Here is a 25,571-nt window from a genome sequence, read left to right on the forward strand (position 1 = left end):
CATTGTAATGATTTTAATTAATTAAAATTTAAAGATAAATCTTTCTATCTATTTAACGGCAACCCCCTGCCTGTGTCATAAGGCTGTAAATAGCTGATGTCTTCCTGTGCTTTATTTGACACAAACTGATTTGTGGGCAGCTTCATTGCACAAAGCCTTGCGCCTTGGCCAAGTGCAGTGGATCTGGTCACAGGGCCACCAGCTATTCCCAGCAAGGCCAAGCTGTGCACTGTGAGGCTTACCAATGCTATGCACAGCTGCACAGCTGTGGGTTGTGCATAGCATGCGAATGCCTCCTGCCACAGAGACTGGGGTATAGTGCCAAGGCCATCAATCAATCAATCAATCAATCAAGCAACTTGTAAAGCGCACTACTTACCCGTGAGGGTCTCAAGGCGCTGAGGGGGGGGGGGGGGGGGGGGGGGGATGCTGCTACTTGTTCGAAGAGCCAGGTCTTGAGGAGCCTTCTAAAGGTGAGCAGGTCTTGGGTCTGCCTCAGATGAGTAGGGAGGACGTTCCAGGTCTTGACGGCGAGGAAGAACAAAAGTTACTTACCTGTAAACTGTGGTTCTCCAGTATTGGTGTCTTTCATAGATTCACATGCTTGAATAATTCCCCGTCGTCGAAGTGGGAGTCCCACGTTACATAATATAGTAGTAAGAAACATATAAACAAATTATATATATATATATATATATATATATATATATATATATATATATATATATATATATATATATATATATATATATATATATATATATATATATATTAAAAAGTAAAATTTTGAAGTACCATAGAACAGCATTGGCCCATAGGAAGCATTGAGGGAGAGCTCACTTTAGTAACATCTCCAAGTCATTATAATAGTCCACATTCCAGCCAATCAGGCTGTAGCACCCTCTAGAACCTTCTCCTCAGAAGCTCAAGCCCTCAGATTTTCGTAGTACAAGAGTGACCAAGAGTGCATGAGGAGAAGAGAGCCTCTGCAGGGCACGACAAATCCACAGGTAAATTTTATGAGGCCGAGCTATTTTTAGGTCCTACTCGCCCTTTCTGGTGAGTAGGAAAATATACTAACTTTTGTCCTTCGTCTTTGAAAACTCAGCAAATGTGACAAGATAACAAGATTTAAAGGCCTTTTTATTGTTCATAAAGCAAATGAGCAATAAAGATGCCTTTAAATCTTGTTATCTTGTCACATTTGCTCCACTTTCTGAGACGGAGGTTAAGTAGGTTATTGTTAGGTCGAGGAGATTTTTCTAGGTACAAGACCTGCAGGACTAGTACCATTTTTCAGATTTGTCGAGCCCTGCTCTGAGGGGAGGAAGGGTGGGTCGCATGTGAATCTATGAAAGACACCAATATTGGAGAATCACAGATTACAGGTAAGTAACTTTTGTTCTTCTCCAGTATTAGGGTGTCTTTCATAGATTCACATGCTTGAATAAGAATAGAAAGCAGTAAGCCAACAAAAAGAGAGTCATAAAAGGCAATAAAGAAAATGTAATCATATAAATACACATATTAACATGGCATGCGTTGGATGTAGAACTTGAGGCAGCGCTTCAGGTCAAGGGAATGAAGAGTACGCTCAGCGGGAGACTGAGGGTTAGGGAAAAAAGTCTTGAGAATGACAGGTTCGTTAAGGTGGAAGTCAGATGGAACCTTTGGTATAAACTTAGGGTTTGAACGAAGTACAACAGCGTCCTTTGAGAATTGAAGAAAAGGTGGCTGAATGGTGTAAGCTTGGATGTCGCTCACTCGTCTGGAGGATGTAAGTGCGAGGAGGAGGGAAACTTTTCAAGTAAGGAATTTTAAATCCGCTGAGTGGATCGGTTCGAATGGAGGCTTGAGAAGCTGGGCTAAGACAAGATTCAGATGCCAAGCAGGTGGAGGACGCCGGATCGGTGGAAACATCCGGAACAGACCTTTAAAAAACTGGCGAATGATCCGAGAGGAGTACAGAGATGTGGAACTATCGTGGCGAAAGCAGGAAAGTGCAGCCAGGAAAACTTTGAGAGTGGAATGTGAAAGTCCTGACTTCGCCAAAAGGAGGAAGAAAGGCAGTATTTGCTCACGGGTAGCGAGCATAGGATCAATGTTTTCCGAGTGGCACCAAACACAAAACTGTTTCCATTTCAATTTATAGGTTTTAATGGTGGAAGGAGCACGTGCATGAGCAAGGACCTCGCTACAATCAGGAGCAATATTTAGATGGGCGAACTCATGGTGCTCAGGTTCCAAGCGTGAAGCTGGAGAGATGCCGGGTCTGGATGGCAGATATGTCCATGGTTCATAGTGAGAAGGTGAGGCAGGGGGCGAAGAGGGATCAGATCGCACTTGGAAAGTAGAAGAAGATCCGTGAACCATGGTCGACGAGGCTACCTGGGCGCAATCAACAGGATGCAACATGGTTGTGCTCTCATTCTGTGTAGGAGACGAGGAACAAGTGGGATCGTCGGAAAAGCGTATGCGAATTCTTTCGACCAGTTGATCGAAAAGGCATTCTTGCTCGATCCTCTGTGGGTATGCCAACTTGCGTAGCGTAGGCTTTTGCGATTGAGTGGTGTCACAAATAGATCCAGGTCCGGTTGGCCCCACATGCGAAAGACTTAGTCCAAAGTGAGCTGATGGAGTTCCCACTCGTGGTTGACCGTGGCAGATCTGCTGAGAGAGTCTGCAAGGGCGTTGGAGATGCCCGGTACGTGAACTGCAGCCAAATGGACTCGATGCTGTATCGCCCATTCCCAGATCTGTGCCTGTCTGGAGAGCCGAAGAGATTTCGTACCCCCTTGCTTGTTGTGGTGTTGTCAGTACGCACCAACAGAGATTCTCCTTCCACCAGCAGACGGAAGGACTTCAGGGCGAGAAAGATGGCCAAGAGCTCCAGGCGATTGATGTGCCACCTGCGTTGGTCCGCAGTTCATTTGCCGTTGACTGACAACCCTTCGAGGTGTGCGCCCCAACCCTCTAAGGAAGCGTCCGTTGTAAGGGTAAGCGTTCGGGCGGTCTCTTCAAACATGCTCCCTGTTGGAAGGGTGAGCCCACCATTCCAACACTCCCTGAAGTCGAGGTGTCAGCGAGACCTTGTTGTTGAACGTGCCTGAGTCTTGCCGCAATTGTTTGTCCAATTCTTCTTGGATTACTCTCATGTGCAATCTGCAGTTGGGGATCAATGGTATGCAGGACGTCATGCCCAGAAAGGATTTCAATATGCGGACAGAAACAGACTTTTTTGAGTGTAAAAGAGCCACCATTTTGGAAATGCGAGCTTGGCACTCCAGGGAAACAAACCCCTTTGCTAGGTTCGTGTCTATTAATTCTCCCAGAAAAACTCTTTTCTGTGCCGGAAGGACATGCGATTTCTCGTAGTTGATGGAAAGACCCAAGTTCTTTAAGACTGACAGGCAAGTCTGAGTGTGTTGTTGTGCTTCAAAAAAGGTTGGGGACTTTATCATGCAATCGTCTAAGTAGGGGTACATTTGTATGCCCTGTAGGTGTAAATAAGCCGCTACCGGAGCCATGTTCTTTGTGAAGACCCTCGGAGCGTAACGAAGGCCGAAAGGCAGAACCTTGAATTGGAAGTGTTTCGTCCCTAGTTTGAAACACAGGTACTTTCTGTGTCTGTGGTGGATTGGCACATGAAAATACGCGTCTTGGAGGTCAATTGTGGAGAGGAACTCCTCGGGTTTAGAAACTGTAAGATTTCCAGCAAAGTCAGCATTCGAAATGTTTGGGACTTGATGTACTTGTTGAGGGCTCGGAGGTCTAATATCGGGCACCCCTCTCCCGATTTCTTTTTGATGAGAAAAAAATCGAAAGTAAAAGCCTGTCCATTGTTGTAATCGAGGAACCACTTCCACTGCTCCCTTTTGAATCATGACTGCAACTTGAGCAAACAGTTCCTTCAAGTGTGCTGGAGGGGGACCAGTTGGTGGGCTGTTGGGAGGAAACTTGAGAAATTCTAGGGCGTGGCCTTTTGAAATCACATCCAAGACCCAACGATCGGAAGTTATAAGTGACCAATTGTAAAAGTCTCGGGAGATTCGACCTCCAATCTGCAGAGCAGGAAAAGACTTGGTGTTTAGAAAGTCATTGTTTTTTGGAAGAGTTTCCCCCTCTATAGGAGGATTTTCTCCTGTATGGTCTGGAATCGGTCTGTCTAGACTGAGGCTGGTTGGAGTAACGCTGTCTGTTGTCACCGTAGGAGCGGTCCTGGGAGGAGCCTCGAAAATTGGAAGATGTGCTCCTGCCACGTGCTCCACGAAATGGTCGCTTCCGGTATTGGAGAGATCCTAGGGGGCGAGCAGTGTCTGTATCCTTTTTGATGGACTCCAAGGCATCGTCCACATGCTTGCCTAAGAGGGACTCTCCATCGAAGGGCAAGTCGAGTATTTTTGCTTGCACCCCCAGCCGAAAGGACGTAGCCTTAAACCAGCCCTACCTTCTTAAGACTGCAGCGCCTGCCAGTTGTCTGAAGCCTGTCGAAGAAATATCGAATGCGCAGTCTATAATTTCCGATTAAATTCTTTCACCCTCTTGCACGATCTTTTGTGCCTCTGCCCTGGAGGAGTCAGGAATCAGGTCGACCAAAGCAGCGAGGTTGTAAAGGGCTCAAAACCAGTGGAGCGGGACGCTTAACAGTAATTGTAATTGTGAAGCTTATAAAGCGCATGGTTACACTTACCAGTGTGTCCCCGTGCTGAATAAACCGCTGAGGAACCCGTCGTGGCCTGTTCCTGTGAGGCGCCCAACTCCTGGGCACCCCCCTGGTGAAGCCAGGCATCCTTAGCGATTAGGGCCGGTGTGGAGACTAAGCAAGCTATTGCCCAGAGTTGAAGCGTGGGACCCCATGATTAGAGCCGGCACCGTGAATTATCGGGTCCGCGGACATTTGAGCTCAAGACCCTGCCGCGACGGGAATTAAACCCTGGTCCCGGGCCAGACCTCTGCATCAGGGTCTGCCGCTCTAATCAGTGAGCCACACTCCTCCACTCCAACAGTAGTAGCCGTCACCACCGTGAAGGTGGTTGCAGTTGCCAGAGAATATTGAGCCTCGTCGTCGAAATCGTCAGAGGGCTTCGTCGAAAATGTTCCGGGCGCAGACGAAGATGTTGCGGTTGCCGTCGACGAAGCAGAGGTCTTCGTTGACTAGGACACTGGCGCCGACGAAGATGGTGCTGCCGTCGACGAAATCTTCAGCGTCGACAGGCTTATCGTCCACGAAGCTGTCGTCGACGGGGTACTGGCCGTCGACGAGACCACCGTCGACGGAAGAGGTTGCGTCGACGAGACGGGACGCGTCGACAAAGTCTTTGTCGACGAATGACGCTTAGGAAGGTTAGTCGACGAGACGGGTTTCTTCGCCGTCGACAAGATCTTAACAATGGACAAGATAGGCCGGACCTCCTGGGCCATCGTCGACGAAGTAGTCGTCGTCGACTGAGTGCTGGTCGTCGTCGAGGTTGGTATACCGTCGACGGATTTCTTCGTCGTCGACGGGCTCGTCGACGAGCTGGCACTCGTTTTCGAGGACGAGGGCACCGCTTGGATCTGCGACGCTAGAGAACTAGGTCCCGCAGGCGTAGAGGCAGGCAGATCCCGTGGGGAGACAGACTTCGGAGCGTCCATTAGCTTCTTCTTTTTAAGAAAAGGAGAAGGAATCTCAGTCTCAGACCCACGCTTCAGAGAGGTCTTAGATTGGCGAGAAGACACACTCTCTCTATATCAGACACAGGGTTGTCTGGGGTCTTCAACCTCTGTACCCACAGAAGGAGACGGGCCTCTCTATCTTTTATTGTCTTTGATGAAAATGTCCGACAAATTTTGCAACTCCTCACCTCATGGTCCGGATACAAGCAGTAGATGCATTTTTTATGAGGGTCCTCAGAGAAAAAACGAAGTTTTCCACAGGCAGAACAGGGCCTGAATAAAGATTTTTTTTGTAGAAGACATGTTCTTGAAGATCTGAAGGTTTGAAGTTGAAGAAAACTGAGCAGAGCTCAGGGAGACCCCCTTCACACAGCCTGATTGGCTGGAATGTGGACTATTATAATGACTTGGATATGTTACTAAAGTGAGCTCTCCCTCAATGCTGTTTTATGGGCCAATGCTGTTCTATGGTATTTCAAAATTTTACTTTTTAATATGTATATTATTTGATATCTATATTTAGGTATATATATCTATATTTAGGTATATATATCTATATTTAGGTATATATATCTATATTTAGGTATATATATATATCTAACTACTATTTTATGTACCGTGGGACTCCCACTTCGACGACGGGGAATTATTCAAGCATGTGAATCTATGAAAGACACCCTAATACTGGAGAAGGAGAAGGATCGTCCGCCGTAGGTTGTTCATTGGATGCACGGGACGGCAGCAAGGGCGAGGCTGGTGGAGCGGAGCGGAGCTGGCGGGTGGCGGTGTAGAAGTGGAGTCTGTTGTTCAGGTAAGCTGGTCCGCTGTTGTGGAGTGCTTTGTGGGTGAGGAGCTTGAAGGTGATCCTCTTGTTTATGGGGAGCCAGTGCAGGTCTCTTAGGTGGGAGGTGATGTGGCTGCGTCGGGGGGCGTTGAGGATCAGTCACAGGCCCTCACAGGGCTTCCATGGATCAAATTTTCTACTGAACATCAGGTGTAAGAAGGACATTTTCAAAGGCTTTTTTTTTTTTTAATTATGAAGGATCTTGGGACTTCGATCGTACTCAGTCCAAGTTTCTGGAAGGAGGGGAGGAACAAGATTTAGTACAGGCTAATTTGCCATATAAAGCCAGGTAACCTTTATTTGGGGACATCTCTACATGTGGGGCAAGAACAATAAGTGTGTATGCTCCACATATATATACTCCATTCAATGCTTAGAGTTTAGTCTCCACCTTCAAACCTGGGAAGTCTGCAAAATGTTCAGGGAGCAGCAGCTTGGTTCATCCACAAAACTGCCTCATCAGCCCAAAAAATGTAATGAGCAGTAATCATCCTCTACCATCTTTTCCTTCATTGTAACAGAAAATATGAGCTAGTAAGCAAACTTCTGAAAGTGGCTAAATCATAGGCAATTCTGCTACATTTGGCTTTGAAATCCTCTGCTCTCCTATTATGAGAAGATTTCAGCCCTTTACGCTCTTGTAACATCTCTGATAATAGAGAGTGACAGGTTGTGAACAAGTTTGGTATTCGTCTTACTAGAACTACCTTAGCAGCGAATGGGCCTACTTCTTTGAGCAGGGCTGGTATGTCTTTTTCCGAAGCTCAATGGCATACAGCTTAGTTCCACTATCAACTTTGGGTTAGTGAGGGCGCATTCTTCACCAGACTTTCCCAGAGCCCAAACACAAAAGGCACACCTAGTGAGACTGTCACCGGCATCTGTTTTTTTACATTTGCAGCATAGTTTGAACCCTGTATATTTCAAAGTGGACATTTTTTCTCTTCACAATGGATTTCAATTTATTGTGAGAAAAGTTTGCAAGTCTGACGAAGAGAGGATCAGATCTCCGAATCCACATTCGAAGGCACAGAAAGAAAGGAACGGATGCCTGCATACACACCGGTGATGCTTTTATGTGGTACTAAGTTGGCACAGGACCACGTATGAAAACCTTAGGATCCAGTCTGGCGATTAGAGATATTTTAAAAGGTAAGAAATCTGCGGTTAGAAGTAATCAGAAAGTTTGAAATTCACCAAAAGAAACAGCAAAAAAAAGTAGACAATCTACTTAGCTCGAGAGCTCTCCTATAGCAAGGAGCATAATGATGTAGTTACTTGAATGTTGAGCTATACTTTCACAGGAATAAATTAAATCTCTTCAATGGTCTCAAAGTATAAGTGAATCCTCCACAGATCAAATGGCACACACACCCTAGATCTGTGGTTCCCGTTCCCAGTACTGCAGCTCCAAAAAGGCTTAAAAAGTGAGCATTTTAAATTTCACTTAGGGAACCCATAGACTCAAACAATAACAGGCTTTTGGGACCTTATAAGTATTTAGTTATGCAGCACAATATCCTTGGTGCAACAACATCAACCGTTGCATGGCTAAACACTTATAAGGTCCCAAAGGAGAGACCCATGGGTTATGCCCACATGCTACGTATACAAAAGAATGCACCCAAACAGCCAAAACTGTGATGATCAAATACTCCAGTCACTTATCACAAGAGGAGTTTGAGAATACTGCCAATAAATGGATGAAGGCTCCACAACAAAAGAAGCTAACATCTTAAGGATAATAGTCCAAAGCACCTAATTAACGTATACAATACGTTTGACATGAATTGCACAGACACCATACATGTCACACCAAAAAGAAGTTCATTCCTTACCCATTGACAACAAATATGTTTCTCAAATGGATAAAATAGCATTTCCAAAACCAGGCTAAAAAAAAGATCTGCACTTTTTAGGTTAAGTTCCACCTCACATTTTTTGAACATTGGATGAGCCACCATACAGAAATCATCCATTTAACTTTTTTTTATTTAAGTTCGAGTGCAAAAGGAGGCTGCTGTCTTTTTCCCTCTTTGGGAAATCTGACCATTCAAATTAGAAATGGAACAGGAGGGTACTTTGCTACTTCCGGTGGATGTATTAGGTTGAGTGCTCCATATAAAGTAAATATTCTTTCCATTTGAAATTATTTTTGTATTGTTGACTTGTTGCAAAAAAAGAGGGGAAATAAAACGCCTAATTCACAAATCGAACGGAGCTTTAATTACATCTCACGGCGAGTGAATTTAGAATGAGGAAGATACTGTGAGGATAGACTAGTGTTCTTATTCAATACAATGACAGCTTTAAAAATAAATATGAATGATGAGCCAATTGAATGCCTTTGCAGGCCACGAAACAATATATAACAAGGCACAAGGTCATTGGTATCAGGAAAAGTGAACACGATAACAAAATAACCAGGTCTACATGAAAGGAGACGGCTACATGAATGCCGCCCCCTTCCAATGTATCTCCCAATGCCTGTGTGTCCTGGCAAGTATCCACCGTACGCTCACAGAACAACCAACTTTGAAATCAGGAAGGTACCCCATATGCTTAGTACACAACAATGCTTCCTACAATGGAGACTGCGTGATGCCGATCTGCCCATACATTTAAAAACAATTAAATATATTTTGGTCTTTAGGAAAACCTTAACTACCTGGCTTTTTAACTGTATTTATAGGGTTCTGATAGAAGCTGATATAGTAAGTAGATCTTTAACGAGCTAGCGCCAAGACACCTCTGGGAAAACGCTGCACTTTATAAAATGAATTAACATAACATATATACACACATACATATACTCACACACACATACACACACATATACACAGAAAAGTAATTGGAAAAATTGGAAAATGTGCACAGCAAATTGCACCAAAATTTTTATAAAGATTAACAACAAAATTGAACATGAGTTTCCTAATTAAAATGTTAATTATGAAGTGACAGCAAACAAGAAAAGATTGTAGCCTTTCTTCTCTCTCATGTAGAAAACGATGACAGACTATTGTGGTTTGGGCACTTTAAATACATTATCTTCGTATGTAAACTCTATGGCCCAGTTGAAGGCAAATGGCGAAATGAGTCGGCCATTTCTCATCCCATGACTGGTGAATAAACAAGGAGGGGATTAAACTTATAGGACTGTAGTGCCGTTTTGTTTCTTGTTCCCTCGTAGCAGGAGGCTGGAGTTGGATTTTGAAAATTACATGCAGCGCTGCACTGCACAAACGTACACCTGGATCAACAAAAGTGAAACAGCGCTGTTGTGCAGCAAGTTGTTCCCACTGTGGGGAGTCACGCCGGCACCTCTGCCCTGAGTACATGACATGCTGATCTGAGATTTCCAGTAAAAAGGGAGGGGGGTGCTAACGGAGTCTCGTGGTAGCAAGAGGGCAATTTGGGTTTTGTATCTCGGGCCATCGGATGTGATGTGGGGAGGCTGGCTCTCCCTCAATCCTAAAGCCCGAGACATACCGTTGCGCCTGTAACTGCATGTAACTATTGGGAATGAATCTTGTATAGCGCCGGTGCCGCAATTGCTGCAAAAGTAAAGAAATTATTATTTTTTTCTATTTCTTTACTTTTGCAACAATCGCGGCACCGGCGCTTTACCTTCAACATGGTTAAATTAACGCCAGAACATCACGAGGAGATCACATGACTGCAGTACACTCAAAGGGAAATAACACATGGTTTCAATTTTTTTTAAACAAAGTCTACCCTGAAGCTAACGAGAAGGAAAGGGGAGAAGGGAGGGGGGTAGTGATAGCAGAGAGCAAGGGGGATGAAGCTGACGTGGAGAGAGAGAGAGAGAGAGAGAGAGGGGAGGGCGGACTGAGAGCAGACAGCAAGGGGGTGGAGGAGCATAATTCACGCACTGAAAGGCTTAATGAGCCATTACAGAAAGGAAGATAGCGGCTGCGTGCACGCGCACGTAACCAGAAGCTTGAGGCCAGGAAAAGCCTGTGGTAGCACTTTCAAAACCCACTCACTAAATGTCTCGCAGAGCAGCACATGCGCTGGCTCAGGCGAGCCCTAAAAATCGGTTCCATTTTATATAAAGCAACTTAATCAAAGAAAATTCAGGGCTCGTGGCTCCTGTTTTTTATTTGAGTCAGTCAGAAAGAAGTCCCGCCTTCGCAATCTCACAAGACAGCTTGAGCACCATAGCATTCTTTCTAAAGGAGTCACAGATGATCTACAAACCCGAAAAACACCCAAAAAGGAACATTAAATTCAACAGATTGGTTAAACTATCAGCACCATCTAAAAAACAAGCCCACCACCTCTAGAAAGGAGAAGCCCATTTTTGCCAAAACACCATTTTCTTTGTTCTGAGAGCTACAGAAGGACGATTCTAGTGACAGCAGTATGGTATGCCAAGCAGACTGGAAAAAGCCCAAAGGCTATTCATATTTAGCAGGTTTTAGGACTGCCTAAGAAATCTCCATCGCAGAATCCAAAAATGTAAGAATCTGATGCATGCTGCATACCACACACACTAATAAGGCCTAATCTAATCAGCTGCATTAAAGCTGCTTCCTGCCTCAACAAACATTACTTTGCCTCTCAAAGAAACAGTCAAGTCAGTGTCAACAAGACCTCAACCAAGACTTCCTTTATAAATGAGATCATAGTTGGCACCCCACGCGTCAACCAAGCAAAGATCATCTTAGGCCGGTCAAGGGGATCTTCCATTGGGGCCTCAGAAAAGGCCCTAAAGACGCCCTAGCAGAGAAATCCATCATTAACCATTTACAAGACTGGGGAGCCTGAAAACACTGAAAAATCGGAGGTGTCACACACACACACACACATTTGACCAATTATTCGCCTTTCCCCCAAAAAAGGAAAACAATGAAATCAGTCAAAGCACATTTAATCATGCAAACAAATATAATCTGCATCGATTTTTTGTAGCAATAACAGTATTCGGAGCAATGACAATATTACCTTTGGCCATTTTCTCTGACAAACCAAGCACAATGAGACAGTAATGTCAGAACCACATAAATATTATAATCAAAGGTAAGGGGGAGAACAAAAAAAATTAAGAAGAGGACAGGAAAATAGAAGAGCAGTATATCATTTAACACAGGAAGAAAAGCTATAGTCCGGGAAGAAAAGGTGCAGAAAGCTACCTCGGCCTCAAAATTCTAATAAAATATGGCATACTCACCAGGTTGGCAAAGATGATTGTGAGGATCTTCCTCATCAGCACAAACACCCATACACCAAGCATGATAGGCAAAGGCAAACAGGTCTTCGGGTTTGGCAGGGTTAGTTGTTGTTCTGCTTAACCGCTTCAGCCACTCCTGGCATTGCTTGAAGGTGGAAAAATGACATCTGGAAACAAGAACAAATATTGAAAAATAAAATGTTACTGTAATCCTAGTTCTCTTTCAGGAGACTCATTAACAGTCATAACAACCCAACTGTCGTGCCAACAAGTGGGATCGAAGAGCACTTCAATAACATACAAATAAGTAGATACAACTTCGCAGATAGTACTATAACATGTTTGCAGCCTACAAAAAACACCTAATTTTATTAAGTTTTAATTTTTTTTAAAGTAGCTAATTAGATAAAATGAGTCCCAGACTAAGGAAAGTGTCAGTGGAAAAACAGTCACATTTTCTTTTTTTTTTTTTTTTTTTTAAAGGAAAAGAATAAGGGCCCGATGAAGGTAAATTATTTTTACCGGTTCATAAATACCGAATCGGTATTTATGAACCGGAAACCCAAATGTAGGTAAATGAATGGGAGACACCGAATCGGTATTTACCGAATCGATATTTACCGAATCGGTAAAATCCGATCTCGAAAATTCGAATACATGACATGTGAGCCTGTGCACCAATCGGGGACACCCACCACACCCCACAACAAAGCATCTGAGAGATCAACCAATCAGATGCAAGTACCACACCCCAGTACCTGGAGGTGGCCACACCCATGCAGGTGCAGAGCAACAGAACTGCAGAGAGAGCTGGAGGGGAGACAGAGGAGCAGGCTGCACTGAGACCAGCAGAGAAACAGCATGGAGTCCCAGGAGGCACAAAAGGATGGAGGGGACAGAAAGAGGAAGGTGAAATTCAGCCCAACAGAGCTCCAGGTGCTGGTGGAGGAGGTTGTGCAGCACTACAGCCAGCTGTTTGGGAAACAGTCTCTGCAAGTAGCTGAGTCTGTTAAGAGGAACACCTGGCTGGCAATCCAGAGCAAGTTCAATGCCCTAGGAGTGACCCATCGCGAAATCGACGACATGAAGAAAAGGTGGTATGATCTGAGGATCACCACCAAAAAAAACTAGCCACCCAGAGGAAGGAATCAGCAGCAACCGGTGGGGGGGGGGGGAAGAGCCGTGCCCCAAGCCTCACCGACCTGGAGCAGCTCGTGGAATCCACCATGGAGCCTGAGAGCATACATGGGATCGGGGATGCTGATAGCTCAGCCAGAGCTGCAAAAAAGAAAGGTAAGATGCATGGACATGTACCCCACCCATTCCCAGGCCCCTTCCCCAATGTGGGTGAATCACTCACAATCCAGCACACATGACTGTAGTCCCCAGCTAAGCATCATGGTAGTTGTAGTCATAGGTACATACATCAAAGCTGCAAACACCGAACCCTGCATGCCATGCCACACTCCCCATACACAAACAGTCTAGGCAAATGAAAATGTGTGTTAGGAATTTGTGTTGGGAAAACACGCAGCTGATCAATGTCCATATCTGTTCACAGGAGAGTCATCGCGCAGAGCAGCGCAGGGAGGGGAGTGTAGTGCCACAACAACGGCTGCGAGAGAGAAGGCCAAAGACACAGCTGGACCTAGCACTGTCCCTGAGGATACAATCACACCCCACGCACCCACAGCAATGGAGCACGACACCACTGCACAGCCACTGTCGCCCCTGCTGTTCGAGACACAGACTCCGCCAGCACCTGCAGAAGCCACAACACCCAGCTCAGGGTCCCCTGTGCATGTGAGGCCAAGGAGGCAGGACGTACCACCTTTAAGGATCCTGGAGAGCTCCGACGAGGAAGTGGTCGAGGCTCCCAGACCTAGCACACCACCACGGGCTGGCCACGCTGGACAACTTGGGTCAATGAGATCTGGCCGTGCAAGTGACCGTGGCCGTAGGGCACGAGAGCAGGATGAGGGGCAGAATGTGCAGGGGGTCTTTGCTGGGCTGGTAGCCACAATGGTTAAAGTCCAGCGTATGCAGGCCAAAGGCATCATGGCAGTGCACAGGCAGGTGCGCATCCTGAACACCAGGATGTCGGACATCGATCGGGGGATAGGTGCCATGGCAAAGGGAATGGAGGCCATGGGCAAAGGAATGGAGGCAATGGGCAAAGGAATGGAGTCCATGGCGGAGGGGGTGAGGGACATGGGGGTGCGCATGGGCACCCTCTGTGACAGGCGTGAAAGTGACCACCAAGAGAGGCGCAGGTATAGGCGCGAGGTCAGGCTGCTGAATCAGTCTATTAACCGGTTGGCAACTTCTACCACACTGCAGTGTCGCCGCTCTGTAAACATGCAGACTGACATTGTACACTGCTGCAGTGACTTGTCCCGGGGGATGGGGAGGGTGACCTCTGCAATGGAGGCAATGCTGACACAGCTGACAGCCACAGGTGGCAACATGGTTGTTGGGGACACTGAGGAGTCAACGAGCAGGAGTGGGTCCAGCACGCCTGTTCAGGACATTCGTAGGAGCAGCAGACTCCATGCTGATGACACTGGCACCACTGCGCATGTAGACCCCCAGCCCCGTGGCTCACAAAACATCATGCGTAAGCGCAAACATTGAGAGACGTAATGAACACAGGACAGGTCACAGTGAAGTGAACTTTGGCCAACCATTGTGCAAAGTGCATTTAATTTGATATATGTTCTTTTGGAAGGTGCAGTAGTGCATATTAAAGTGAGTGTTCAAAAAAATGGACATGCCTGTGTGTCATCGCTCAATTAGAAGTATCTGTTGGTGATTTCAGTACGTCGCAGTCGACCATCTGTTGCTGGTGCTGCTCCTGCTGCATTGTGATCTGCTTGTACTGTCCCATCATCAATGTCCTCATGATATGTTAGTTCAATCTCTGTGCCCTCCTTGGTGGCAAGATTGTGCAGCATGGCGCAGGTCGCAATAATCTTGCAACAGATAATTGGCGTGTACTGACGTGCACCTCCACTCTTATGGAGGCACCTAAATCTACTTTTCAGCAGCCCAAATGTACGTTCCACCACGCAACGTGTTGTTCTGTGTGCCACGTTATAACACCTTTCACTCCTGGTGGATGGGTTCAGGTAGGGGGTGAGCACAAATGACCGCAGGGCATATGCACTGTCACCTGGGTGGGAAAGGATATTTTGATTAGTCACATACTCAGGTGTGCACCTTCTGCATGAACTATCAGGGTGTCTCACACATACTTACCCAACAGGTATCCATCACCAAAATCACCAGCCACAAGGCGTCTGTATATCCCACTGTTGGTGAATATGTAGGAGTTGTGGGTACTCCCAGGATATTTGGCTACAATGTCCGTTATCATGTTGCTAGCGTTGCAGATCACCTGCACATTGATTGAATGTGTGGACTTCCGGTTTCTGTATATGTGCTCAGTTGCTGCAGGTGGGCATAGTGGGATGTGCGTCCCATCCATACAGCTGATGATGTGCGGGAACTGTGCAAGTTGATAGAAATCAGTTTTTGTCCTTGCTAGTTCTGCAGGTGTCTCAGGGAACTCAATGTAGTGCTCCATCCTCTGCATCATGGCGTTTAGGAATTTTCTGAAAAAGCGTGACAGGCAGCTCTGGGACACTCCACCTACAGAAGCTATTACCTGCTGGTAGCTCCCAGAGGCAAGAAGGTGTAGGCAGCACAGCATCTGTACATGGGGTGGGATGGCGTGTGCTCTTCGGGTTTAGTGTTCCAGATATGGGTGGAGGTCCCTGATCAAGTCCAGGATGGTTCTGGGGTGGAGTCGGTACCTTTGCAGGATCTCTGCTTCAGTGAGTTGGAAGAGGGTGATCCTCTGCCTATATACCTGCTCCTCCCTTAGCCAGACCCTCTCTCCTGCTGCCTGTATCCGTAGCCGTCTTGCAATAACGTAGAAAGCCGCCATTGTGGGTGCAGAGTTACATTTTGGGACCTTCTTATATATCCTGTTCCTGGTTTCCACCTGCTTCCAATCCATGTTAAATACCGACTCTTAAATACCGAATTTCACGAAATTCGGTATTTCGTGACTTTGCTACATCTCAAATGGCCTTTTTTACCACTTCTTATTTACCGACTCGGTAAATAAGAATATAAGAATATATTCGGTATTTACCGATTCGGTAAATTACCATTTCTTATTTACCGATTCGGAGAATATGTATTCGGTAAATTCCGATTCGTGTAATACCGATTCGGTGTTTTACCGACTGGTATTTACCGATTCGGTACGTTTTTGGTGACATACATCTCGATGCACTTATACCGGTCGGTAATGGCCGAAATTACTGATTTTCGGCCGTTACCGACCGGTATTTGGCTACCTACATCGGGCCCTAAATCTTTGGGAAGTATATCCAAAACCTGGTTTTTAAGTTGTACTTGATGTTTTGACACATGGAGTGTATTAACACCTTCCAGAAGATGATTTTCCAGAATCCTGCAACCACTGTCAGATGTTTTCCAGAAGGACACGGAGTAGAAGAGGTTGCATGGACACCAGGAAAGAAAACAGCAGAAATGGCTGCTGGGTCATCAAGAAGCCCTGGGGAACGTCATTCTTCCACAGGAGTATCCTTCTCCTGTTCCAAGGACTGCTCCAAGACACCACTCGACATTGAGCACCATTTGACACTGTTAAATCACCAACAGTGATCGCGAAACATCCGAAGTCACCGTCCGTGCCAAAGCCAACTCATTGACGTTGAAAACTCAGTCTAAGCCTCGGTCAAGGTTGAGAACAATATCTCCATCACCATAGTTTGAGATTTCACCATGGTAGCTTGAAGAACTGCAGAAAAAATTAGTGTTTGTCACTCCATACTCCGAGTATTCCCACATGTATCCAATACAGCTCTTTTCTCTCCTAGGTCATCTGTGTCACAACTTCCTTCAGCTCCACTAAGATCTCAGATGCAGAAGCCCATGTTTACCAACTTCACCCACTATTCTCCTACTCAGACAGACACAGCTCTAGCAAGAGTCTCGCCACTGGACAACCTTACAACCTTTAATGACATATTAGCAAGAGGAGCACCCAACTTTAATATTACAATGCCCACTCCTATTGTACAAAGTTGTAGATACACAAATGTAGGTTTTTAAAGTGTTCCAGGATCCCTGCCTGTGTGGTGGACTATTATGTGCTTATGACTATTGAGGAGGATCCCCTGGAAGAGAAGCAGCTGTTAAAAATTGGCTATTAATATATTAGCCTAACCTATAATGCTCAAACATTACATGGCTCAGCTTAAACATTCTCACACTGAAAAAACCCATTAAAAGAAGCAAAAGGAATAACCATACCACAATGAATGGACTATGGAGGGGGGAAGTGGGGGGTTTACCTCCCCCCACAAGGGAATGTTATTTGGTGAATGAGAGCACGATTCTCAGTGTCAGAACAAAATCAAAGCAGCATAGTCAGAATGTGGTGCAAAGCAGGAATGATCACTCGAAAATGGACAAGGGATGGAGGGAAAACAAATGGACAAAGAACTGAGTTGTGTGGGAATATGGCTACAGTCAGGTGAGGGAGCAGAGGTTAAGGAGAAGAGCAGGCACTCAGGTTTTGGGGGGTTATAGGAAGAGCGGGCACCAGAAAGGGGGTTGGGGAGTGATTGGGGAAGTGCGGGGGGGGGGAGGGGGAGATTGGGCTGGGAGGAGAGACTAGCCAACATAACCAAAGCAGAACACAGAATGGTGGTCAAGAGAGCAAGACAAAAGGATCCATCCACAAAACTGGGGGAGCTAGGAGTACCATGCAAGGAAGCAATACAAAAGATCCCTCGCAAAAGAGAAAACATGGGTCCTAACAAGTCAACAAAAGAAACAAAGCAGGGGCATTTAACAGAGAAAAACAGAAGACAACATCAATGCATGACAAAGCAGCACGATTCTCACAAAAAGCAGACACATTCTGAAGGTCATACAATTGTCAAACAAGAAAATAAAATTGGGGTGAAGTGGGGTGGGGTGAGAAAGCAAAACAAATTAGTTGGAAATATGTGGAAAGGAGGACGACACAGAGGGCAGCCTGAAGTAAATGGTAAACCGGACACTGGATCCAAATAAGTACAAAAATAGAGGTTAATACCGGACAACTTTTGAGTCCTTGCAGATTATCTGAAGTTGGAACATGTCACGGCTCTCCACTGCCTCAATCATCCTCAAAGGCACCTGCAAAGAGAAAAGTATTAAAGATTTTCTAAACATTTAACTCCTCACTACACAGGCAGTTAAAAACACAGTTGTTAGATAGACCTAGAAGATGTTTTTTTTAAGCAATATGTTAATTTTTCCATTTCACTATTCACAATTGTTAGGATCACATCTATAGCGTTATACACTGCAATGTTTATGGAAACAGAACAACCTTTTTAACCATCACTCCCACATTGTCAGAGAAGCTACCATAACCCCCCACCCCCGAGATCCCCCGTTCTTCAGGCTCTATATTCCGTACAGGTAGCACTGCTAGTGCCTCATCCCTTATAATTAAGTCTTCTGTCATCTGAGGCACCATCGTATTCGGACCCTGAATCCGCCGGGTCACGCCTTCCCACTGCGGTCTCAAAACTCCCTATGACCTCACTCCGTGTTGATAAGTCCTAGTCTGCATTTTCATCCACCCTGCCCCCCTGTAGCCTGACTTATTCTGCTATCGTCCATTCTTTCACATCTTTCCTTATATGGGCCTGTAGTGCCCATCCACACTATGGCTACTCGTCTTTTTGCCAATAATAGGGACAATTTATGAATCTCCACTGCATTTTCCTGTCCCTGCGTTTAAGTGTCCCCAGCAGACATGTGGTGGTTTCTAGTCTCAAAGTGTCACGCTTTCTATGTTCTAAAGTGTTCCTACCACCTGACTCAAGAAGGTGTAAACCGTCGGGCAGTGACCAGCTTAATGTATAAAGGTTGCTGGGGTAGCACTACATATGGGCATGTTTCTGGCTTTGCAGGATGTATGCGGTGCAGCCAGGCTGGGGTGGCGAATGCGCGGTGTAAATAATTAAAGTGAACTAATTAAAACTTTGTGTTACATGAGCTCTTCTTCACAAGTGTACAGGCCTTCTTGCTTCTGTTATCGGTATACCTAAGCCCTCCTCCCAAGCTTCTCTTGCTGTGACTCCCTTATGGGCATTTCCGTAATCATGGCTTTGTATAGATGGGATATCAAGAGTCTTCCCCCAACAAGCTCCAAGAGTGCCCGGAATAGGGCGGAAGAGTTGGGAGGTTCCAGGCTTGTGGGCCAAATATCCAGCACTGTGTTAGTGATGTTTGCATAGAGTAGGAGTTGACCCCTCCCCACCCTAATTTTTTCCTGTGCTTTCTCGAAAGTGATGAGCATGTCATTGGGGAATAGGGCTGTCACGGTCACACATCCCCAGTCTTTCCAACCAGTGACATACACCTCTGACGCCAGGTGGAGGAAAGCCGGAAGGTCCCAGAACACAAAGTATCTCGCGAATAGGGCACGCTTCAGGACCACCCTCACTGCTGTTTCCCACACAATTATTGTGTGTCTGATCAAGTAAGGACCTGCTCTTTGTCCCCTCGCCACTACATGCAGTAGTTGAGACAGAGTTCTTTCTCTTCTGTTATCTGCAATATTTTTTTTCCAAATTATTCTCATCAGTCAGCCAGTGTGCTGCATGCTGTTGCCGAGATTCCATGTAAAACAACTCCAAGTTAGGTAGTGCCAGCTCCCCCTCCTCCATTGGCAGCTGCAGTGTCCCTCGGCTCACTTTGCTTCTGCTGTCCACCCACACCAATTTTATTAGGAAGGAGTGACGTTTTTTGAACACCGACTTCCCTAATGTGTCTAGTGAGTGCCGCCGGGTGTAAAGGCATTTCAGTAGGAATATCATTTTGGCCACCGCTATACGCCAAGGGGAAAACAGGAGCGTATTCCAGAAGGAGAATGAGCAAGCCAGCCCCACTGTCACACGGTCTATGTTACTTGTTTCTGTTTTTGCGCGGTGTGGGCAATTATAATCCCTAAGCATCTAAATTGATCTGTCTTCCATCACAGGGCCATAGGACGGGAGCATTATGAGGTCCAGATTCCACAGGGCACACAGCAGAAAGATCAGAGATTTTGGTCATGCAGATTCGTAGTCTGGAGACGTCACTGAATGCCTCCAAGTGTTGTAGCAGCGATGAAAGCGAAACAGTGTCGTCAGAAAAAATAAGATGTAATCTGCATATAAGGAAAGCAGGTGTTCTCTGTCTACAATCCGTATCCCAAAGCGCCCCATGTCTCTCCTGATTTTGGCAGCCAAGGGTTCCAGCGCTAAAATGAAAAATAATGGCGATAATGGTCACCCATGCCTGGTGCCCCTATGAATCTCAAAGGGAGCAGAGATTAATCTCCCTTGCCGCACTCTATCCGAGGGTTCAGTGTAGATCAGGCCCACCCATGACCGGAATCGCGGTACAAACCCCATTTTCCCCACGACCTCCTGAAGGAAGCACCAATTTACTGTGTCACATGCCTTAGGTATATCAAAGGATACGAAGACAAGATCTTGCTCACTGTCCTCCATAACATGGATGACGTGCATAAGCAGCCTAAGGTTCATTATTGTATTCCTGGCAGGTAGGAATCCGAAATGGTCTGCGAGTATTAAACTGTCCATCTCCGGTCCCAGTCTTTGAGCCAAGGTCTTACATTGAATTTTCATGTCTAGATTTATCTTCAGTCTCCAGGAATAGAGGGCCCGGGGCCTCCTCCGCCAACTGAACCCACATGTCACCGGTGTGTGATCCGACATATCTTGGCAGGTATGGAGTCTCTTGTATTTTCAGTGCTGTCTGATGTGGTCCAAGATCCTATTTAATCTACTGTATGTTCCATGCGTGGCCGAGTGACAGGTGTATTCTCTTTTCCCTTGGTGTATGTCCCGCCAAGCATCCTCAAACCCCAACTGTGTCACAACTCCAGTAAACTAGCCATCATTCTTGGTTTAGTCAGTTGTCGGGGGTGGTGGTCTAGTTCTCCGTCGACCACACAGTTGAAGTCTCCCACCCAGAAGGTGTCCGCCCTCACCATAGGGGCCAGTATGACTCTCAGGGTGACAAAGAAGAACAGATCATCCACCAAAGGGCCATAAGAATTCATTATAGCCATCTCCTGTCCATCTAAGGTGCCCTTAGTGCCCTAGTATGTATTTGCCCTCCACGTCCGACTCCATATACTTCAGTGCAAAGGGAACTCTCTGGAACACTCAGGACCTCGCTCGCGTAGGATGAGTAAGTGGCATGATAAGTCTGTCCTCTCTATTTTTTCCCTAGCTTTACAGCTACAGCGTCTGTTAGATGTGTCTCCTGGAGACAGGCTATACTAGTGTTATGTTCTTTGAGGAGCGACAGGACCCTATACCGCTTTTTTATTTTTTACAGTGCCAAGCCCCCGTACGTTTCAAGTGGTAATTTTATATTTCTTAGAGATCTCCATTTTGGTTCGTGGTCTGACCTCTCTCTCCCACGGGTCCCGGGCAACAAGATGGCAACATCCCTTCAAAATCCACCCTTTAACCAGCTCGTTGCAACTAATAAACATTTAACTCCTGCGTTTCCCCCCTCCCACGGACAACCATAGCACCAACATCGGTCTATAGAGGTCCACACACTGCTGTGCGAAGACTGACAACATCCCTGCTAGCCCAATGTGGGCCAACAATAACGATGGAGTGATACCTTTTAACAAACTCGTTCCCCACTTTTGCACCCATCCCTGTGGATAAACTCCTTTGCTACATGTTCCCACTCCTACATTGCGGTATACGTGGACCCGCCGAGCTCTCTTCAATCCCCAGTACCATACGGCAAACGCAGATGACTTGTGATTCAACCATACTGTGTCTTATTTTGTAGGAACCCACTCTTCCCCCCCATTTGCGCTTTGCCTATTTTATTTTGTACAGTTCATTCTTCACCGCCTCTCCCACCATCCATGTCTGTGTCAGGGATCATTTCGGCAGTTGAGCTTGCCGTCCTCGAGGCTGGGTCTCCGCTGGATGTTCCTGTTGTAGTCACCCTCTGGGATCCCAGGTCAGACAGTTGCATTGATCCGTCCTCTTCGATGTGGATTCTCTCGAGGGTATCTGGGGCTCGCTGATCTAGGACTGGTGGCCCCTTTCACCTGGGATCTCTGACTACGTCTCGGTCGTGGGTCCTCCCCACAGGTGTGCTCCCGGGGTCCCTGACCTCAAACCTCTCTCCATCCTCCTCCAGCCATTAAAAAAAAAAAGTGCTTTATCTTTATACAGTACCTTTAATTTGGCAGGGCATAATAGCATATACCAGAGTACCATCGCTTTGAGTTTTTGCTTGATGGCTAGGAAGGATTTACGTTGCTCTTGGACTAATTCTCTGTAGTCTGGGTATATGTTGATGCTACCATTTCAAACCGTAGTGGTTCTTGTTCCCGTACCACCCTCAAGATGCAGTCCCTATCCCTGTAATTAAGGATTTTTTAAATGATCGCTCTCAGGGGGACCCCTACGTGGCGGAACCAGGACCCTGTGCACCTTTCTACCATGGATACGTCTTAGATGCTTTTGGTTTCAGGACCCTCCAGATCCAATCCTCCAGAAACTGTTTGGTAGATCCGCCTTCTGCTTTTTGAGGAAATCCTGGCAGTCTGATATTGCTGCGGAGAGATCGGCCCTCGGCATCCTCTGCCCTTCTACCTAGCTCAAAGAACAATTGATGGACAGAATGTACAACAATGTCATACATTCACCCCAGTACAGAGATCTGGGCCTAAATCCATCGTTTTTCTGCTCACCATGCCATTCCAGTTTGGACCCAGCCATATGCAAATCAGTCTTGACCCTGCGCCAAATGGAACAGTCCAGCACGAACTGCCAGGCCAGGTCCTCTGGACTGTTCCCATGAGGCACAGGGTCAAGACTGATTTGCATATGGCTGGGTCTAAACTGGGGTGGCATGGTAAGCAAAAGAACGATAGATTTAACCCAGATCTCTTGACTGGGGGTGAATGTATGATTCATTCAGCATTCTGTCCATCATTTGTTTGCGTAGCACTTCTACCTAGCTCAGCCACTGTGGTAGACATTATGGCAACCTGTCGCTTCAATATGGTGACCTCCCCCTGTAGCATCTCAGTATTAGGTTTTGCAGTGACTACTTTGTCTGAAACTTTGCACAAGTCAGTTCTTAGAAAGTTCACCTCTATGGAGACTGTTTCTATCTGGCACTCTAGCGGCGTGCGTGACCCTCGTATGACCGCCAGGAGTTCCGCCCTGGATGGCTTTGGGGCCAGGGCCTCCCCGGAACCCGCTCTTCCACAGGACCGGTCTATCAGCCTTTGCAATGGATGTCTAGGGTGGAATATTGCCTAATGGCATTGCTCACCTGGGACCAAGCTGCTCGGTATTTGCCCATGTTGAGATACTGGACTGTAGAACCTTTGTGCTCTGGTGCCTCGGGTAGCTCCCTCCGACAGTTAGCTTGAGGGACCTCCTGGATGTCAGAGTTATTGCAGCCCCACATATATTTTCTTCCCTAGAGCAGCCACTATCACCAGCCATGTATATCCTGCTATCTGTTCCAGCCGTTGCACAAATCCTAACTGTCGTGCCTCGTTTTTCTTGGGTTAAGGATGGTCTCTTTCTTATTTTCTTTCTTTCTTTCATTTTACCCCTTTTTTTCCTTTTCCTCTTTTGTCTTTTTCTTCTGTTTTTGCTTATTCTTTCCCAAGGACCTTCTAATGTGTGTGGAGGGGGGGGGGGGGGGGGGGGGGGGAGGGAAGCACAGGGCAGCATGTGGGCTTTCCCGCGCCTCCCTTCAGGGTCAGCCCAGCATAACTATGAAGTTCCCTTTGCAGCCCTTTATCTGGGCGATCTCAATCTGAGCAAGGGGGGCTGCCCGGTCATGCTTAATGGCTTTCCCCCCCTGCTCCAGCTTCTCTGCCTCACCGTCTCTGTTGGGAGCTGTATGCTCCAGGCGCCGCTTCTTTACGTGTCCCATGTCTCTTCTGACCGGTATGCGACCTTCGCTCAGCAGGCGCAGCTCCCGGGTCAGCCGCTTCTCAGCTGTAGGCAGCCCCAGTCGGCGCCAGGCCATGCCCCTGTACTTTGTCGGTGACGGGCCTGAGTTCACTGCTCTCCTGCTGGTCACCTGGAACAGCCCCTGCACAAGATTTTCAAGGAGGGCGCCTCTCCTGCAGTGCTTTCTGCACTCTGTCTCATCGTGCTCAGAAGGGAGGACCTGGGCCGTTGTGAGAAAGTGCCATCTTTCTTGCATTGGGATGCCCCCACTTTTTGCTGAACTGCTGATGTTCTTTGACTGAGTGTGCCCTGGGTTCCTGACAACCAGGTGCCCAGGTCCTGTGTTCCTTCCCTAAAGATGTGTTGAAACAAAACCGAATTGGCCTCTCTGGCCACCTATCAGCCCCTAGTAAATGGCACCCTAGGTACCCAGGGCATGGTGACCAGAGAAGACCCCTGAGGGCTGCAGCGCTTATTGTGCCACCCTTAGGGGCCCTGTACCCTGACACCCACAAACTGCCTTTGCAGGCTGTGTGTCTAAGTACAGAATTAAACAGAGAGTCGACATGGCACACATCACTGTGTGCCATGCCCAAAATCCCACTGCCCTTGCAGACATCAGTCACTCCTCTAGCTGGGTGACCTATGCCAGTGGTGTGGGCACAGGTGCGTGAGCCCTGTGCCCCGACAGCACCCAGTTATAGAAACAAGCATTTGCAATGCAATAGGTCTCGCATTGCTGAAAGTTTGAGCTAGTGCCGTTGCAATATTATTAGCAACGCCAATAACTCAAACTTTCAGCAATGCTAGACCTAATGCATTGCACATGGTTGTTGCCCTAGCCATTATTGTGCTCGTCGTATTTAATTTAAACACACTGCATCTTGCTGATTTTGTTAAGTACGTTTAATTTTTCTGTGTTCACGGAGTCTCATTTGCTTTGTGACTTTATGTGGTTGCGCCAGCAGACTCACTCAGATGCATTCTTTTTTCCTTTCCTTTCCTTTTGTTAACCATGTGTGAGACTTGAGTCTGCTTGTTAAGAGTGTTACAAGAAGGAGAAAGGGAAATAAATCAGCATATGTGTGTATTATTCCATATATTTTTTCCACAGTCTCCTCGTTTCCCACATAGAAAGACAAGCCACGGCTCAATTCATTCAGTGTGTTATTCATTTCAAAAGCAGCAATAAAAGCCTGATGCATTTCGGAGCTCATCGCTCCTTGCCAGAGCTGGTCAACCCCAAAAAAATCAATGGAGAGCTTGTGGCGTAACCTCGAGAGCTTCTGACTTCAGACCACGGGAATAAGGTCCGAGTCTCAGCATTGGTTAAAAAGTGCCTTTTAAAAAGAAAACTGAATGTAAATACATGGAAAATCGTCATTAAAATAAAAAAATAAAATGTAAATACATGACGATCATCACAAAAACAAAATGAGGAATGCTCAACAATCCCTGACTGAGCTCGAGTTTACAAGTGGAGGAGGTAAAGCAAAAAGATGCCAATGCCTAATAGAAAAATGATTTTGCTAGCGTCTGGTCACTGCGCATGCGCGTTTGAGCCAGTTCCTTTGGGCGGGACTTCCGTCCTCGGAAGTCCCGCGCACACGCCCACAGAGTGCCTGCGAGCGGGGCTCCCATGCCCGAGGGAGAGCCCCGGCTACAGAAGTCCCGAATGGTGGTAAGTGAGGCTTAGTTCTAGGGGGGAGGGGGGTGCGCTTGTGTGTGTGTGTGTGTGTGTGTGTGTATGTGTATGTGTATGTGTGCGATGGCGGCGGCGGCGGGTCTTTGTATGCGTGCGTGTGTGTAGGTG

The 25,571-nt window shown here is 46.6% G+C and overlaps 1 protein-coding gene across 8 annotated transcripts in view; it reads right to left on the reverse strand.

The window, feature by feature from the left end:
• Nucleotides 1–25,571, reverse strand: part of MTMR4 (myotubularin related protein 4) — an 856,656-nt gene that overhangs the window by 521,405 nt on the left and 309,680 nt on the right. For all 8 annotated transcript variants that reach the window (XM_078679492.1, XM_078679491.1, XM_078679497.1 and 5 more), the window contains 2 exons: nt 17,833–17,915; nt 11,694–11,860 (listed from right to left, as the gene is read on the reverse strand). In XM_078679492.1, coding sequence (XP_078535618.1) covers nt 11,694–11,860; nt 17,833–17,915 — 250 coding nt within the window. The remainder of the gene's footprint in view (nt 1–11,693; nt 11,861–17,832; nt 17,916–25,571) is intronic.

The sequence above is a fragment of the Lissotriton helveticus genome, chromosome 3_1 (genome assembly GCF_964261635.1).
Source record: "Lissotriton helveticus chromosome 3_1, aLisHel1.1, whole genome shotgun sequence".
Classification (NCBI taxonomy): domain Eukaryota; kingdom Metazoa; phylum Chordata; class Amphibia; order Caudata; family Salamandridae; genus Lissotriton; species Lissotriton helveticus.